Genomic DNA, 17,831 nt, shown 5'->3' on the forward strand with positions numbered 1-17,831 from the left:
AATGGCGGTATGGTTGTACAGCATGAATGTTAGATGGTTGTTTATCAAATCCTTGCCACTCACACGCAAATCCATCGGGTACCAGTACTCGAATTCACGCCGCAATATATCGAGCGAGTCCTTCTTTACTGGCAGCTTATCAGTGTATGGGGTTTCGCTGAAGAATATGTAGTCCCACACTTCGGGTGTCATATCCTTTGCGGTGATGCCTAAAGGAAGGAAATTTTATGATTATTTTTTTTCGAAAGTATACCAAAACTTTAATTTAAAAATCTATTAAAATATCCCTTTCGTGGCAAGATTGTAACATCCAAAGAGAAACTTCTGATGTATATATTGTTGATATATATGATCAGGGTGGCGAAATGAGTCGATTTAGGGTTAGTTATAACGGTTTTCTAATCCCCGTTAGGATGGTAAGGATCGACATCATCTAACGGGCGGCCCAAGAAACGTGCCGTTTCGACAGGGCTAAGCCAAAGGGGAAAATGGTGTCAGATGAGTGGGGTTGGAGGGGCATGCAAAGAGGTAACCATTGTCATGCGGATACTCATTCCACGCATGTCATATATTGGATATGTCTGGGTCTATTCTGGATAAGTAGGAGTTTAACCTGCTACAATATCCAGAACGAAGCTGCGCAAGGGGCGCTCTCGTTTCTTGCGGCAACTCGAACTGTTCGCCTGCAATGGGTGGTGCTTAGACTCCAAAAACGCCATTCACTGGGAGGAAGTCGGGGAAGGTGTTGAGGGCTCCACTGTGAATGGCGGTCAGTGCTTGTCGGAAGTTAGTTGCGTTCGAAGTCCGGTCGACGTATTGTTCAATGTCGTCGACGTAATTGAGGAAAGACCTCTTGATGTTCCTATCAGGCGGTTCCACTCCAAGCAGGTGGCTGCAGGGATGATTTCTGCGAAAACATCCCAACAGGAACTGCCTGGAGAGGAGTTTATTATGCTCCTTAACTGGGAGCATAATCGTCTCACTATGTAGGTGTTCAATGGGAGACATCAGGAGGCATCCTGTCGTAGTCCGTAGTGCCGTGTTCTGACAAGTCTGAAGCTTTTCATTTGCGTTCCACTGCATCCAGGCGACCATATTGATGCAGCGTAGTTGAGGACCGACCGGCCGATTGCTTTGTATGTTGCCAACAACGTTTCTTTGTCTTTTCTCGGAGCTCTCGGCTAGCGACTCGCGGTCGATTTTGCAGTTATTGCGGTAATAAGGGTTGTTTCCAAGGCAACGATACCATCAACGAAGAAGAAATTGTTCAAATCGAACCTCTAAATCGTATAGCTGTCATAATTTGCTTACCTAAAGGACTCGGCTTCTCGCCTCTAAACGAACCGTCTTGCAACAGATGCGCAACCGTGTAGAATGCCATATAAATGGTGGAGTCGGAAAGCGATTCAATAAGCCACTGTTGATCCCAGGGCAGCTTAGTGCCCAAACCATATGTGCGCGAGCAGGCGTACTCGTGTAACCAATTCAAGCAAGCTTCGAAATTATTGCGGGCCTCTTCGTGGTAAACTTCCATTTTGCTGAGATTTTTCTTGGCTTGCGCCTGCCATTCGGGTTCACCGTAATTCAGATACCATTGATTGCAAAGCGCAACGACGCACTGATCGCCAGAACGCGAAATAATGGTTTTCTCTGGTTCGTAATAGATTTCTGCTTCATTTGCGGCCACAAGCTTCTTCTGCAAATCCTTTTTAATATCTTGGACTTTGCGTCCGGCAAACTCGCCCACCAAAATCACGCCATCGTAGAAACCTGGAAATATTCCAAATTAATGTATATTTTTACTGTATATAAGCGTTAAGATAACACAAACCTTTTAAATAACAAAGCTCCTTCGCCTCAGCCAACTTGTCTTTGTCATTTTGCGATTGTATCTTCAGTTTCTCATACGTATAGACAGCGCATGTTTTACCCAAAGTAGGCACCTCTATGATCGGCACTGGCTCAAAAGGCAGCACCATCTCATCGGTAATACCGTACTTTTGACGGAATGCTTCCTTCTTCTGTAAATCCACCAAAGCAGCATAATCGTCAGGTGAATCAGATGGCACGGATGTTACCACGCCAGTGCCTTTGTCTTCTTTAATCGATAACATTGGCAGTGTATAGATGACTTTATGTGATGTCAATGGCGCAGACAGTGGTGTGCCTAGCAGTTCTTGGCCAGTTAGCTCAGCAATCTCTACAACCTTACCTTCTTCGGCGGTGAAACCTTGGTAGGACATATTACGCGCGGCACGACGTGTGCTAATCCACACTTCATTTGTGCGTGAAACTTGCCAAGCAATGTACTTGATGTCGGGATGCAGCCAGCAGTTGGTTTGCCCATACATAGTTTCGGGACGCAGTGTTGCAGCCACCATATAGATGGGCACACTCACAGCACTGAAATTGTGTTTTTTTTGTCATTTTATTTCTTTTTTATATAAAAATTATAACTTAAGTACGTACCTAAGTTTGGCAGGCTTTTCAAGCACTTTCATTTTTATTAAAGTATATTCTTGTGGACCTACACCCTCACCGCTGGAGCGATCATGATCCATGCAAGGCTGGCCATCTTTTGGCGAATAAATAGTGTAACGTTTGCCATACATGATTTTTCCGCGATTTTTCAAATGCAAGAACTGCCAGCGTACAAAAGAATCGAAGAAAGGATTTGCATCAGTCGTGATGAATGTGCGCCTGAAATCCACCTAAAAATGTAAAAATAAATCGTAAATATTTATTTATGCTATAATTGTTATACCACTTTCACTCACGTGTATTCCCAAATTTTTGAGATCCTTAATGGCCAAAGGCGGAAAATAGTTTAACCAATGTTCGGTGTCAGCAAAACACTTAATCTCCTCGTCAGTCAATCTTAGACTCTGCATAATCTGCCATTGATATTTTGCTGCTGCTGTTTTGGCCACTGCCTTGCTCTTTTTACCTTTCGATTTATCTTTGGGTATATCGCCTTGTGTCGGTTCTTCAACTTCAGCTGGTGTATCATCGGTTGGAAACTTTGGTGGGTAACCAAAATCCTCCATTTCACGTTTTAACTTGTCCGCACATGCTTTGATGGGCATACCAGTACAGTGAAAACCGAATGGCCATAGTACACGCCTTCCTTTCAGCCGATGGTACCGCATAGCGAATTCGGCCTTCGAGAGCGAGAATGTATGACCCAAATGTAGGCGTCCATTCATATAGGGAAAAGGAAATGTTACAAAAAATTTCTCATCCAGACTTTTGCGTGGCTCTATTGGCGCATCCGTTTCATGCACATGCTCATTTTCCCAACGCTGTTGCATCTCACGCTCGATTTGCTGGAGATATTCCACCTTGAAGGTGCCCTTTCTTTCGACATTTGCCTATGATTTAATACAGAATTATAATTTCAATTGAATAAAACATGAATCACTGGGTTGGCCAAGTAATATTGCATCAGAATGTTTCACGAGTGAGAAAACAAAGTAAACACTCGACGGAAACGTTCTTACACACCGTTGACTGAATATTTATCTGCGCACATGCAACTTACCATGCTTTTATCGCACAATTTCGTTTATTGAAATACAATAAATATATTCAAATGCCCGATAATAATATAAAACCTGAGCGATTAAACAAAACTGCAACGTGTTCCCGGCAGCAGTTGGTGCAAAAAAAATTATATTTGACAGCCAGACGGTACATGGAAATAGTTGGCAACGCGGGTTGAGGATGGAGTAAATGTGGAATTTTTGAACTGATTTATTAACATTTTGATAAAATTGTACCGAAATTAGATTTTCAGGCCAGTTCTTTTCCTTAATTTTTTTTTAAGTAGGTTTGTGAAATAATGTATGTGTTATTCAATTATTTTAATTGTATGAATGGAAAATTTCCTTATTCGACATTGTTGACAGGTTCGTAGCAGGTGTAGTTTCGAATTTCGAACTGCGCTGTCATACAACAGCTGATTGTCAATAGTGCGTTTGTAAACGTTTAAGAAAGTGTAAAATTTCGCGCGTGAAAAATTGTACAAAACATTACTAATATAAATTATTATTAATTTGTGTGTTTAAATAAAAATCTGTCAATATGTCGTATATGCTACCACATTTACACAATGGGTGGCAAGTAGATCAGGCCATCCTATCTGAGGAAGATCGCGTAGTAGTGAGTGCACTTAGTAGTTTCTAGAAGATTTCGTTACACGGTTTAGTCTACTTCAAATTTTAATCAATTTCTCTTTTTATGCAGGTTATTCGTTTTGGCCACGATTGGGACCCCGCTTGCATGAAAATGGACGAAGTCATGTACAGCATAGCAGAGAAAGTGAAAAATTTTGCTGTAATTTACTTGGTCGACATCACTGAGGTGCCCGACTTTAATAAGATGTATGAATTGTACGACCCGTGCACCGTTATGTTTTTCTTCCGCAATAAACATATCATGATTGATTTGGGCACTGGTAATAACAACAAAATCAATTGGCCACTTGAAGATAAACAGGAAATGATCGATATTGTGGAGACAGTGTATCGTGGTGCACGCAAAGGTCGTGGTCTAGTCGTATCGCCAAAAGACTATTCTACAAAATATAGATATTAAATTTATTAATATAATTAAGCCGCCCATCATCGCATTTATACAACTCATCTCATCTATCAACTAACTAGTTTTATTTAATTAAAAAAATGTCAAAAAGGAAAAAAAACAGCAATTTGTTTTCATGAAATTCTATACAAGTGTGCGTGTGTATCAAATGTTTGCATTGCCAGATTTTTTGCAAGTTTACGTTCATTAATTTAATTATGTGTGCCTGCTGAGAGAAATTGTGTCAAGTTTCAAAGGTAAGTTATTTTATTAATTTATTAATACAAATTATTCGTATGAAATTGAATGCAAACAGAAAACGTTAAGAAATGAATGTGAGCCTCAGAGATTTGTTTAATATTTACGTGAATAAGTGCTTTTCAAGTAGGATTTCGTATAACAAAATTTAACCTGCGCATAAATAATAGGTAAAAGAATCAAACACATTTTTACAATGTATGTATGTAATAGTTTATTCTATCACTTTATTTTATTTTTTTATTTTAATTAATTTTACCCTTTTTTACTTAAATTTACAGCGCTAACATTTACATAAACTCACTTTTTCAAGTTATTTTGTTATTTATCTTACCGTTACATTTGTTTGCTTTTATTTATAACATTTAACTAAAATTCATAACATCTTTTCGCTAATAACAATTTTAGTTTTCAATAGGATTTCGTTTTACAAACTAATTTCACGTTTCATTGTTTTGTATGCAATACTTATAATTTTATATAGTTTTTTTCGTTAATTTAATCTAATTTATTATCGTAAAATTAAAGTAATTATTTAACTTTAGAAGTTATAGTTACAAAATCAAGTTAGCATTTAAAATCTTTGACTTTCAGTTGCAATTGCGTAAAAAAAAAAAATAATTGAAGTTTAAAAATGAATCATAGTAAGCAAATACTATTTTTTTATAAAATAAAAAATCATATTAATTGCACTATCTAATGAACAAAATTTGTATGCAAAATAGATAAATTTATTTTTCTTGCAAAATAGTTTTTTTTTCAACGATTTCCTTTTTCCAATTTATTGCATGCATTCGTTTTATTAACGCAATTTAATCGCCAAAATATTTATGTTCATCTAGTAACAGCTTAACCGATGAGCTAATCATATTGTTTTAATATTATTATTTTAATTAACAATTTTCCTCCTTGTGCTCTGCAATTTTCTTCAACTCCTAACGCTATATACTCATATTTTCGGTTTGTTAGACTTCATATCTGTACATAATTATTCATATATATTTTTTTAGTTTAAAGATCTTCAACATATTCCTACTACAATTAATTCAGCTATATTTTTGTAACTACAATACCATCTTTTTATATCAGCTTAACTATAATTCAACTTCTCTTTAATATTTCTAGTTTAAGTTTTTATTTTTTTTTAATAATTTGGTAGTAATGATCTTCAGCAATTGTTAAATTACAATCATGTGTAATTGCAACATTATTCCTTGTTTACACTTAAAACACTTTACACATGCATTTATCTATTTAATTTCATTTTTTTAATATTGCCTATTTTTATTTTATTTTTATTATAATTTTTTTTATATACTTGACATATGTAAATCTAACAGTTATGAAGTAACAATGCTTTCAGCATTCTTTACGTTCCAGATTTTTAGGTTTACATGAGTTTTGTGTGTAATGATGAGTGTGTGTTTGTTTCTATTCTCCCAGCGAAAAAATTTAATTCTTGTGGATGTTATATTTAATTTCATAACCAAATAGCAATAAAATTGAATATTTAAGAACGTCATCCCGTGTGATGGCCGCTTTTCTTTTAGTTTTTTCACTATTTTTTTAGTGAAATGAAAAAACGCAGAGTTTTAAAATTTGAAAAAAAAAATATATACATATATGTTAACTAAGCCTTTAGCTGTAATTATGATTAATTTTTAAGTAAAAATACTTTGTTAATTGCGAGATTTATCGCTCCAATAGCACTCATGAAGACAATAGGCAGACTAATGCCGTCCATGATCTAGCAGACTGGCTAACCTAAAATCAAAAACACAAATTGTATGTTACTCTGTAGGTAGATGGCTAAAGCCGGAACTAGTAATCTTTAAAAAACTTAAAAATTCACTTTTTTGAACTCAGTGTCTCTTAGTCCAATATAATCGGATTAAATCGCCGAAAAAACCACGTGGGGTCGGATGAATCCGTTAGATGTTGTTGTTGTAGCGCGGACGTAAACCCTGTTTGGGGGGAACTGCAAAAACTGCACTGTAATCGAAGTCACTTAGCGGTAGGTCTAGGAAACGGGCTGTTTCGCCCAAGCCAGAGCGAGGGGAGTGTTAAGTGAGAGGGTTTAGCGGGGCATGCAAAGAGGTGGTTTGTGTCATGCGCGGCCTCTTTGCACTAAGGACATATATTTTATATATCGGGGTCTATTCGGCGTTGCCGCGTGAAACCAGAATGACTTCCAGAACGAAGTTGCGTTGAAGTCATTCTATTTTCAAGCGGCAACGCAAGCACACGATCTGCGATAGCTGGTGTTTCGATTCCAATAACGGCATTCGAAGAGTTGTTGTTGTGGTTGTTGCAACGGGTATCTAATTTCTGTTAGAATGGCAAACAACTCCTACAACAGCCGGTTCTACTCACCGGCTGATGCTATTTCGGAGATCTAACCTCCTTAAGATCGGCAAGTCTTGGCTTAAGTTTGTCGTCACTGGAGCCATTCCTTGCAGATTAAGCAGTAGGGTTGCTCCGTATCCTCCTGACTCGTGCTGGCATTGAATCCAACCCGGGCCCGTAGGAATTTTCCTGCTTCGTTTGCGCTAAAAGGCTCCATCCAAACTCCACCTCGGTCAGGTGTAACACATGCAATGGATGGAGCCATCTTAAGATCTGATCTACCCTTAATACACACAGGGAGTGGACAACTAGTTATTTGGCCCCCTGATGCCAACGCACTTCTGCGACCTTGGCCTCTACGGCTATGCAACCTGCAGGAGGAGCTCAAAAAGGCCACATGACTCCCATTCTGATTAGTCCAAGCTCTGTATCTTCTTCAGGTGCGTTCTGCTGCACTCAAACTACCATAGGAAGGCTGCATAATTAATGACCGCCCGACCGATTGCCTTGTGAGTGTCCAACAACGTTTCTTTGTCCTTACCCAAGGTGCTACTGGTTAGTGATCGGTTTTTTGTTAATAATCGCAGTCGTATGCGGAGGAGTACTTAACAGCCGTAATCTTGGCTTTGCTGACTGTCGAGATTTAAGTTACAGATCCAGTTTGTATTGCTACATCCAGTTGGGGAATGTGGTCGCTGTGGATTTAGCAGGGTACGCTTTAAGGTTCCTTGAAGTGAATAAACGTAAAACCACGATACTTGCAACATCCAAAAAAGCGTCGGAGACGTTATAAAATATATATAAATGATCAGAGTGACAAGCTGAGTCGTTTAAGTACCGTCTATTTGTCGGTTGTTTTTGTTGTTTTAACGGTTATCAATCCCCACTAGGATGATAAGGGTTATCTAGGTTGTCGTCGAAGTCATCTAGCGGGAGGCCCAGGAGTCTATCTGTCGGTCTTTCTGTCCGTCTGTATATACGCGAAACTTCAGTTTTTGAGATATCGCTTTGAATTTTTGTACACGTCCTTTTCTCAGCAAGAAGCTGCTCATTTATTGAAACCGCCGATATCGGACAACTATAGCATCTCGCTGCCATATAAACTGAACGATCAAAGTCAAGTCCTTGTATGGAAAACTCTTTTATTTGTCAAGGTATCTTCACGAAATTTGGCAGAGATTATAAACGAGGGCAGCCTTACAACCTCTGAACAAATGGCTCAAATCGGACCACTATAGCTTATAGCTACCATACAAAATAACCGATCAAAATCAGAATAAAGTTCTTTTTATACCCTTTTATGCTATAAAAATGCACCTCTAACGGATATTATAGCTTCGGTGCAGCCGAAATCAACGTTTTTTCTCGTTTTGTTTTAAATTCGCTGGAAAAATGTACTTATGTGCATGTATGTGTGTATAGTTTTCATACAAATTACAAGTGCGTACATATGTATGTGTGATTAGCACGGTATAAAAGGCTTATTTTAGATAAATATATATTGTATGTTGGTATGTTTGCACGCATCTAATAGGAAAATGATATATTTTTATACATACATATTTATATGCTCACTTTATTACTGTATATTCGTAACATGAAGGTACCAGTGTATTTGACTTCGAGTACTAGCTCATATATGATTAAAATGTATGTATGTATGTAGGTATAAAATATGGTTTTCTATGCATAAATATAGTAAATACACATGTAATATGAAATTTCATAGAAAAATACGAGAGATGATTACGCGATTTTGTTGTTGTACGAAATCTAATCAGTGTTTTTTGGTTGTCATAGATTTTTTATTGTTATCTATGATTTATCTATGAGTATTGATGTTTGGTTTTGCTTGTATGTGCTATACATACATATGTATATATGAATATAGCGTAAATGTATATGCACGCCACTCTTTTATTAGGTGGGCTAAACTAGGAATAGGTCTATACAAAGTATAAAGTATACTAACTATTATATAACACACGGTACACATGGAATATATATGTATGTACATAAATTAATTTTTGCAATTATGTATGTATGTATGTGTGGCTGTAGCTAGCACATATGTATGTATGTAGATTTGTGTGTATGTCATTTGGTTTGGCGCGGAAGTACAAACAACAAACACAGTAGCTCACTATTTTGCATAAACTCGTTTTATGCTCCTCTTCGTATATACAGTTATGTTATATTATATGATATTTCTGCAATTATTACTGCTTTGTATTGCTATTTTTTATTATAACCTTTATTTGTTTTATAAAAAATGTATTTATTTTTTTTTTTTACTATTTTTTTCTTCTTATAATTTTGGTTACATGCGTGCAATCTCTACTTAAATTACTTAATTAGCTAAAATTACATACATATGCATGACATAAGTCACATTTTTGCGCTCTAATTGATTTTATAGATTTTTTTTTTTTTTTTTTTATTTTCATTTTTATTTATTTTTTGTTTTTTGTTCTCAGGTATATGCACTTTGGGTGGGTTTGAAGGAAGGCATGAAGAGAAGTCCTAATTGTTTCTATTCGCACATGACACACATACATATATATATGTTTTTTTGTTATTCTATTACACTAAACACTTGCTTTGAAGTCGAAACAAATACATACGTAATTTTCGTTTAATTGAAACTAAAACAGAAATTCATAAACAAAAACTGAAACCTTTCGAAAATGTGCGTATGTCAACTTTTAGGCACACGTTTGCTACATTTACATACATATAAATAAATATTAGTTTCAATGCTTTCTGAAACACATTTCTCACATTTAGCAGCTATTTTGCTATACGCTACCGCTAAAGTAGTTGTAGTTGTAATAGTAAAGTATTGACAAACAAATATTTTTGAAGTTTTATCAGTAGTGAAGTAATTCTACATGCTAATAGTCCCTAAAGTTGTTGCATTTTCTTTTGGTTTTACAGTATTTCTTATTACTAAGTCTATGAACGTTTATTTTGTAGTGTTTTTTGTGAGGAAAATCTGTGAACTTAATATGTAATATGGAAATTTTGAATAAATTTTTTATGTTTTGCCAAAAAAAAACTGCTAAACAACCGATATGTACCATGAACTGCTTTGCAAGATCGTGTTTTGTAAAAATAGCGCGAAGTTCTTGATTAACTTGATGGCATTATTTTCTATTCGGCGAAGAAAACTGACAAAACTTACAATTTTTGAGGTTATGAACTTATCTATCCAGCATTTGTTGTTGTTGTTGTTGTTGTAGCGGCAGAATTCTACCGAGTTGACAGTCTTTGGCCGGATAAAAATTCGGTTCCGTTCCGATTACGTAGACCCGACTGTCGTTGTAACGGCTGTCCACCATTTTCCGACTAATTTGCTTGCACTAAACTTTCTAGTTCTTTTTCGGCTAGGCAAGCTCTATAATTTAAAATTTTTGAGGCTATGAACTTATCTATCCATCATTTCTCGACTAACTTGTTTGCACTAATATCTCTGGTCTCTCATTATTTTCTATAAGGACCGTTCAAATTTTAAAATTTTTCAGCTATCCATTATTCTTAAGCCTTCATGACGTTACACCAAAATAACTAGGCTTTAATTTTCGGCAAATTCTAGCTATTCTGTATAAAAATATATTAAACGAAAAAAAAACTTTTTTTAACATCGCAAGTATAGTAACCGATATTATGTCTGGTATAATAACCGATATTATGTCTGGTATAATAACCGATATTATGTATGGTATAGTAACCGATAGTGAACCTTACTCCAACATTTTTTACAATGTTGTAAACTACCTTTAATAGTATTACGAAAACATCGCATATAATGTATGTTGTATACTTAGGTCAGTAGCCTTACGCAATACAAAAGGCTGATGCAGCAGCCAACGCAACAAACGAACAATTATTCACTCGTTTGCCTTACATAATTCGAGTGTAAATACCTTGAAATAAGTAAACCTCAGAATCCTACGAGGAAAAAAAATTAAAAAAAGTTATACACTCGTTTTTCTTCCACAGCTTGTTGCCACAGCAAAATGCCGTTAAAAAGTCACTCAAATCGTTTCAAGATGTTTGTATTTGAAAATAATCATCATTCAAAAGAATTCCTAAAAAAAAAAATAATTCCATAAAAAGGCTCTACCACAGTAATTGGCACACAAACAAATTAAGATATTTCGTTAGGCTTATTCCGTCGTAAAACATTATTATTTACAGTTTATCTAGAATTGTACTAGTCTTCTTCGTCTCACCACTTTGTCGGTTATCATAATCGTCTTTCTTGTCAAGCGTTTTATTTGTCATGTAACAAAAAAAAAAAAAAATGGTCCAAATGAATTCAATGTGCGCTTCTATTGGTCTTAACTCATAAAAATGGATTTATGCCAGTTATTTGTTCGATTCACAACTCACAAAAGCTTGTCGAAGTGAAGGCATTTATATTGGAGCGTATTTCACATGTAAGCGCAAGGAGACATAGATGCATTGCTTATCATGGAAATGTGGGTTTATAACCGGATAATATACTTAAAACTTCTCACATAACCCAACTGAAGGCTTTAACTCGATAATAGCTTAGTGAAAACCGCTTAAAGTTTTTAACGTTGTAGAGTATATAAAAATACTTATTCAAGTACGGGTGACGCCGACAAGTCGCTGAGGGCCATATTTAGGGAATATGCCTAAAACCTTTCAAATAAGTCATCCGAAGGCTGTATCTGGATATTAGTTAGCTTTGTGAAAATCTCATTTGGCTTTTTGTAGTCCGCCTGTGCTGTTTGAAATAAAACCAATGCAAAAGCTCTAAAGTGTTCAAAAGCTCATAATTATGTCATGAGTCGTACGGATAGCCATTCCATACTCAAATATTAATATTCAGAAATCTGTATAGTACTTCGAAATTTTTTTTAAATGAAATGTCGGGGGAAAATCTTCGTCCCTATTGTACCCTGGACATTGATTCATTGGTTTTCTGGTTATATAGTGGTTTCCATGGTATACCTGCAAGTAGTTGTGTTCGACCCGCTTAAATTAGTAGCCCCGAGGCTCACCAACAGGCTGGACGAGTCGACTGTTTTATCTGTGATCAACCGAGGACTGATATGACTAGAACTTAGGTACACTTTAGCTTCTGTCCCCACTACAGTCGGGATCATGCGTAATGCTTTTCACACCAAAGACTGTCTAATCCGCCGAATTTTTCAAAATGATCTAAAAATTGTTTTATGTTACTACCAAAACAATAGTCAAAATAATAGGTAGTCAATGTATGTATGTATATTTTTTTGTAGAAAGAGAAAAACACAGTATAAAGACTACTGTTGAATGAGCATGTTCAGACCAGCTTCAAACACAAACGCTATAGTATGGTGAAACTTAGATCTTGGAAGATCAGCCTAATGCTCGAATAGCTAACACTCAATCAATCTTACGGTAGTTGGTATTTAGCGCTAATGCATTGGTGCTCCAAAATTCGGCCTAAGGGTTTAATTAGGTCCATTTGTGAATTAAAAAAAATCGATTTTTTTTAGCATATTCCTTGCTTTGTTTGAGATTATTCTCCGAAATTTTGTAGTTGGTTCGCTAAGTAGTTTCGGAGATATGAGTGTACTTGTAAGTTTCAATTAAACTTTGAGGGAGACGATTCCAAAACTTTAAATGTTTTTTGCTCGAAACGCAGTTTTCCTTTCAGAGACGGTGAGGAAAATTTCTCTAAAGCTTTCGGACCGATTGACTCGATCTTTTCGAACAACATTATAAATATATCTGATGTTAGTCAGTTTATGAGAGTTTAATAATATTTTTGAATTTTTTATCCACTCAATTTTGTCACAGAACACTACTTTTTTTGGAAAGTTGTCATTTTGTTTAAAATCGACTAGCCTTTTGGTCTTTATCATCATCTATAGTGTTAATAACTTTTTTTAGTGTTTGAATTTGAAATAATTTTAGGCAGAAAAATTTACCACACCGCCAGACACTTGTTTTGGAAGTTCTCATGGAGATCGGTTACAGGTTCAAGGGAACCGCCAGACTCTTGTTTTGGAAGTTGTCATGAATATCGGGTGCAGGTTCAAGAGAATCCACAATTTTGCAAAAACCGATTTTGCTTAATAAAATGTCTCTTCAAGAAAAAAAAACCACAGTAAACGCGTGTTTTGCCTTGCATGTTAATATAACCCCTTGACCTACACCGTCGTTCAAATTTAGTCGGATCCTTGAGGCGTAGGCATTGATATTCACATCTACACACTACTTACTACCGTGGGGAAAAAATAGTGAGACTTTTTAATTTAAATTTCGCGCGAAAACCCATTCGTCGAAGTTTTTATTCACACATCTGTGCCAAATTTCACATTAAAATAATAATTAGTGTTTAGTATACGCTTGTCTGTCTGAAGTACTTAAAGTAAATTTGGCACTTTTAACGATGAGAAAAATTATTTAACAACGTACTTCTATTAAATTTTATATGCGGAGTCAAATTTGTGGTGCCGAAACGTACAAAATATTGGAGAAGGCCTACGGCAAGTGTTTTTCATTGGTACAAATTATTCAAAGAGGGTCGAGAACGGCGATCAACACAAACTAATGATCAACATGTCAATAAAATAAAGGACTAACAGTCAGAGATCTTACTGGCATCGTTTGAATATCGGAAGTTTCAGTGAAAACCATTTTGGAAGATTATTTGGGCCTAAGTCTCTGAAAACACGATCGGTTAAAAAATCACTAATTTTTTCGAAAAACAGCGTCGAGTTAACGTCTGTGAAATAATGATTTCCGACTACCAGGATGTCAAGAAACGTATTATTAATGGCGATGAGTCTTGGATCTATGCTTACGACCCGGAAACAGACGATCAATCGGCCGAATAGCGTGGCAAAGGTGAGCCAAAGCAGAAAAAACACGTCAAAGCAAGTTTAAAATCAAAGTTATGTTGCAGTTTTCTTCGATTATCGAGGCGTGGTGCAGTGCGAATTCCTTCCAACCGACCAAATCTTCAACCAGGAGTACTTTTAGAGTGTAATGCGTCGTTTGCACGAAGCTATTCGTAAAAAGAGGCCAGAATTATTGGCCGACAACTATTGCTTTTTGTACCACGATAATGCCCCGTCGCATACTGCATTGACTCTTTGTGAGTTTTTCGTCAAATTTTCAAACGATGTCATGCCACAACCACTGTATTCGCCTGACTTAGATCCGTATGACTTTCGGCTGTTCAGTAAAGTCAAACGAACGCGCCGGAGAAACCGTTTTGAATACATTAAACGTGAATTGCTACGCGCATTGAAGGCTATTAAGGAAATTGACTTTAAGAACAGTTTCGAGGATTGGAAAAAGCGTTCGCTCAAGTATATTGGGGCCAAGTGGGATTACTTTGAGGGGGACGACATAGATTTTGAAGAATAAATTAAGAATTTTAAAATAATGAACCAAGTCTTACTATTTTTTGCTCATAGTAGTAGGCAGTCTTGCATCTTTAATTACGGTTCACAAAGGTTGTATTATAATTATTTCCAAGCCAACATTATTCAATATTAAGTTAACAAAATAAATATGTATTTTAATTTCTATGTTCCCCACTGTAAATTAAATTTTTTTATTATATGCAACTAAGGAAGAAAGTTAAGGCCATTTTCAAGTTCATTAAATATACCATTTCCTAGTGTGAAGTCTATTCGCTCGAGTTCCGATTCGCTCCTCAATTTAAAGTAAATGTTAAAGCTTATGAATTACTAGATAACTATATATTTATGAAAGTGTTTTTTGTTTTTCTTATAATTTCATAAAGTATGTATGTATGTATGCAGTTATTTACTATCAAATACTCGTACATATAACAATTTGAATCGCATAAATTACGCACGAAATGCTTTTAAGTTCACCCGTTTCCGTGTTGTGATTTGTATTCTTCACTTATAAATATAAATATTCTCATTTACATAATTTGTATGCTAAATCTCTTAGTTTACAATTATAGTTCATTAGTTTTGTTTTCGTTTTTGAGTTCCTTATTTTTGTTTTTGGTTTTTTGGTTTTTGGTTTCTGCAAAATCTGATACATACTAAGCTCCTGTAAAAAGTTATTGTGCCAACTTTGTGTCACACAACAGCAAATGCAATTCCTTAGCGGGGCAGTCGAAGAGCTCAACGTGGATCCAACGATGCTTTGCACTATCCAAACTGCAGTCTTTCGTCTATACTATTTTTTACGCCACACCTGCGTTGCTTTTTTCAACTCTTTGCTACTTGTAACACTCCTTGAACTGTGAGTACCATATTCGTAGTCACTTTGAGCCCGGTTTGTTCAACCCATCTTATAGCTGGTACGTTTTGCTTTGGTTCCTAGCTAGAACAGTGTTTCCTTCGACCATTTGCGACTGTTTCTTGTCAGACTGGGTTCGCGTGAACCTTCACTCTTACTTTGCGCACGTTGTGCATTCCCTTCCGACGCAGACGAACTTTCCGAGCTCTCATCGGTAGGTAACTTTATTAGCGGCAGTTCCAGCATAACCGAACGACATGAACGATCTTCACTATCACGCGTATTTATGTTGGACGCGCTCAAATTAGTAGCGCTGCGACTCACCAACAGGCTGGGCGAGTCCACTGTTTTATCTGCGATTGTTGTAGAACTGGTTCCGGCACCGGAACCGCGTAGGATGAGGTTTTTCAGCGATGCTGGCATGCAAATTATTGGTTGTCGCGTTGTTGAAGTGATAATCAACGAGTCGGAGACCGAGGAGGCACAAGAGTCATCATAGAGTCTGGAGCATGGCAGTTGTGGTTGTGTTTTGTTCGTTTGATTTTTCGAAGCCTTTTGTTTTTCTGTAGTATAGAGCTGGTGGTGAACGTTAGCGCTTGTGCCAGCACTAAGGCTACAGCTCGTTTTGTTATTGTCCGTAAGCGGACTCGAGCGGCCAAAACTGACGACCGTATTTAAGCTGCTGTTTTGTGTCAGAGTCGCCGAGCCACCGCCACCGCCGGTGCCGCCACCACCACCACTGCCGCTGCCACTACCGCTCGGTCCCTGTGCGCCAGCATTACCACCGCAGAGTTCCGTATTCAAAGTAGAGCAGGTGTCATCCTCAGTTGTGGCTGTAGTTGTTGTGGTGGTCGGCAGACTTTGCGGATCGCTATACTGTTGCAGCAATTGTGCGCGTCGCAGATGTGTGGGTGAGCTGCTGGTGCAAATAATCGAACCGAAGTGCGTCTCCAGCGGCACCGTTTCAGCGATGGTAGTCGGTGTTTGGCTACCGCTGCCAGTGTGTTGGAACTCTTTGAGCTGATGGCCGATCAAAGCTACACGATCACTGGAAGAAACGCTGATTGTGCGATGGCGTTGTAGCAGTGGACGTCGTGCACGTGATAGTTTCGTGCCAGCGACACCGGCATTGCTAGCAGCGCCCAGACTATAACGCTTTTCGATGGGATACTTGAGTGGCTGCGGTCGCGTATGCACAGTTGCCGTTGCCTCGGCATTGTTGCTGCCGGTGGTATCTTGTGTTACAACAAGCGCAACATTCTCGCGCATACTAGTAGGATCATGTTCACCGAAACTAACCTCATCACTGTCACTGCTCAACTGCTGCATATCCTCATCGGTGTCTGCCACACTATCCAGGAATACTGAGTCCTCGTCAACGGAACGCGCTTCCGAGTCTTGATACTCTAATGACGAGATTTTAAAGGAACTAAGCGAAGCGAGCGGTGCTCGCCTTTCTACATTGAAAAGTGCTTTCGCTGATATGGTGCCCAAACTGCCGCTGCCATTCAGTCTATCCAAACTAATGGGTGTGCTATCGATGCTGATGCTACTGGAGTTGGCGGTAACAACGGCGGCAGCCGCTATGGCCGCAGCGGTACTGGAATATGAAAAATTATTATTATTGTGCTCTGGTATGGGCGGCGGCGTCATCTCTTCTGTCGGATAGGTGAGACGTTGCAGTTCAACTACCGTGACCTTGCCGCGCAGACTACCACGGGAATCTTCCGTCGGCGAATCGGTGTAATGGAATCCGTACTGAGTGCTTGTGGTCGGCGCAGTTTGTAGTGGTGTCTTGTGTGCGGTACCACCAGCATCACTGGAACCAATCGTACCACGCGTTTCGTAATGGGTTTGATTATAAGGATAGATGTCCACCGTGTCGGCGCTTATCGAGTGTATTTCCTGTTTACGTCCTCCCTGTGCACTTTCCGGATCATAATAGGCTATACTGTGCTTGCGTACAATTTTCTGCGTATCTGTTGAAGTACCAGCGCCTCTCACGTCACCAGTAATTACAGTGTTGGTGCTGCCAGTCTTACTCTGTGTTGTGATGGTGGCTACGGGTAAATTGTCCGGCAGTGCTTCAGCGCCTTTGCCAGTCACCTTAGCGCTCGAGGTGGAAGCACCGTTGGCATGCGCCTGTAGTTGTTCATAAAGACTACGCTCCGATGGACAAGGCGAAGGTTTCGGTGTTGGCTGTATGACCTGTATATCGGGGTAATAGTAGTCCCAATTGTCGGTACTCGATGTGCGTGAGGCTGTCGATAGTTTTCGTTGAAGTGTCGGCGGTAGATTGCTCAGCCCTAAGGTAAACGCCGAACAGCGTCGCTCCAAATAAGAGCTTTCAGTACTGCAACATGTCATTGCGCTGCTACGTCGCGAATCTTGTCCCT

The 17,831-nt window shown here is 38.0% G+C and overlaps 3 protein-coding genes across 5 annotated transcripts in view; 1 reads left to right on the forward strand and 2 right to left on the reverse strand.

Moving 5' to 3' along the window:
- The window catches only part of LOC126752238 (leucine--tRNA ligase, cytoplasmic), a 5,734-nt gene extending 2,066 nt beyond the window's left edge, over positions 1 to 3,668 (reverse strand). The window contains exons 1-6 of the mRNA XM_050462904.1: positions 3,542 to 3,668; positions 2,778 to 3,371; positions 2,470 to 2,711; positions 1,832 to 2,403; positions 1,312 to 1,770; positions 1 to 209 (exon numbers count right to left, since the gene is read on the reverse strand). The exon at positions 1 to 209 is cut by the window's left edge and continues 1,032 nt beyond it. Coding sequence (XP_050318861.1) covers positions 1 to 209; positions 1,312 to 1,770; positions 1,832 to 2,403; positions 2,470 to 2,711; positions 2,778 to 3,371; positions 3,542 to 3,544 — 2,079 coding nt within the window. The 5' untranslated portion in view covers positions 3,545 to 3,668. The remainder of the gene's footprint in view (positions 210 to 1,311; positions 1,771 to 1,831; positions 2,404 to 2,469; positions 2,712 to 2,777; positions 3,372 to 3,541) is intronic.
- Positions 3,669 to 3,959: 291 nt separating this feature from the next.
- Positions 3,960 to 17,831, forward strand: part of LOC126754146 (thioredoxin-like protein 4A) — a 183,190-nt gene continuing 169,318 nt past the window's right edge. Inside the window, exons 1-2 of the mRNA XM_050466077.1 lie at positions 3,960 to 4,161; positions 4,246 to 4,838. Of these exons, the coding sequence (XP_050322034.1) occupies positions 4,084 to 4,161; positions 4,246 to 4,596 (429 nt within the window). The 5' untranslated portion in view covers positions 3,960 to 4,083 and the 3' untranslated portion in view covers positions 4,597 to 4,838. The remainder of the gene's footprint in view (positions 4,162 to 4,245; positions 4,839 to 17,831) is intronic.
- Positions 6,712 to 17,831, reverse strand: part of LOC126754145 (mucin-5AC) — a 198,298-nt gene continuing 187,178 nt past the window's right edge. For all 3 annotated transcript variants that reach the window (XM_050466075.1, XM_050466076.1, XM_050466074.1), the window contains exon 8: positions 6,712 to 17,829. In XM_050466075.1, coding sequence (XP_050322032.1) covers positions 15,520 to 17,829 — 2,310 coding nt within the window. In that variant the 3' untranslated portion in view covers positions 6,712 to 15,519. The remainder of the gene's footprint in view (positions 17,830 to 17,831) is intronic.

Source organism: Bactrocera neohumeralis, chromosome 3, assembly GCF_024586455.1.
Source record: "Bactrocera neohumeralis isolate Rockhampton chromosome 3, APGP_CSIRO_Bneo_wtdbg2-racon-allhic-juicebox.fasta_v2, whole genome shotgun sequence".
NCBI lineage: Eukaryota > Metazoa > Arthropoda > Insecta > Diptera > Tephritidae > Bactrocera > Bactrocera neohumeralis.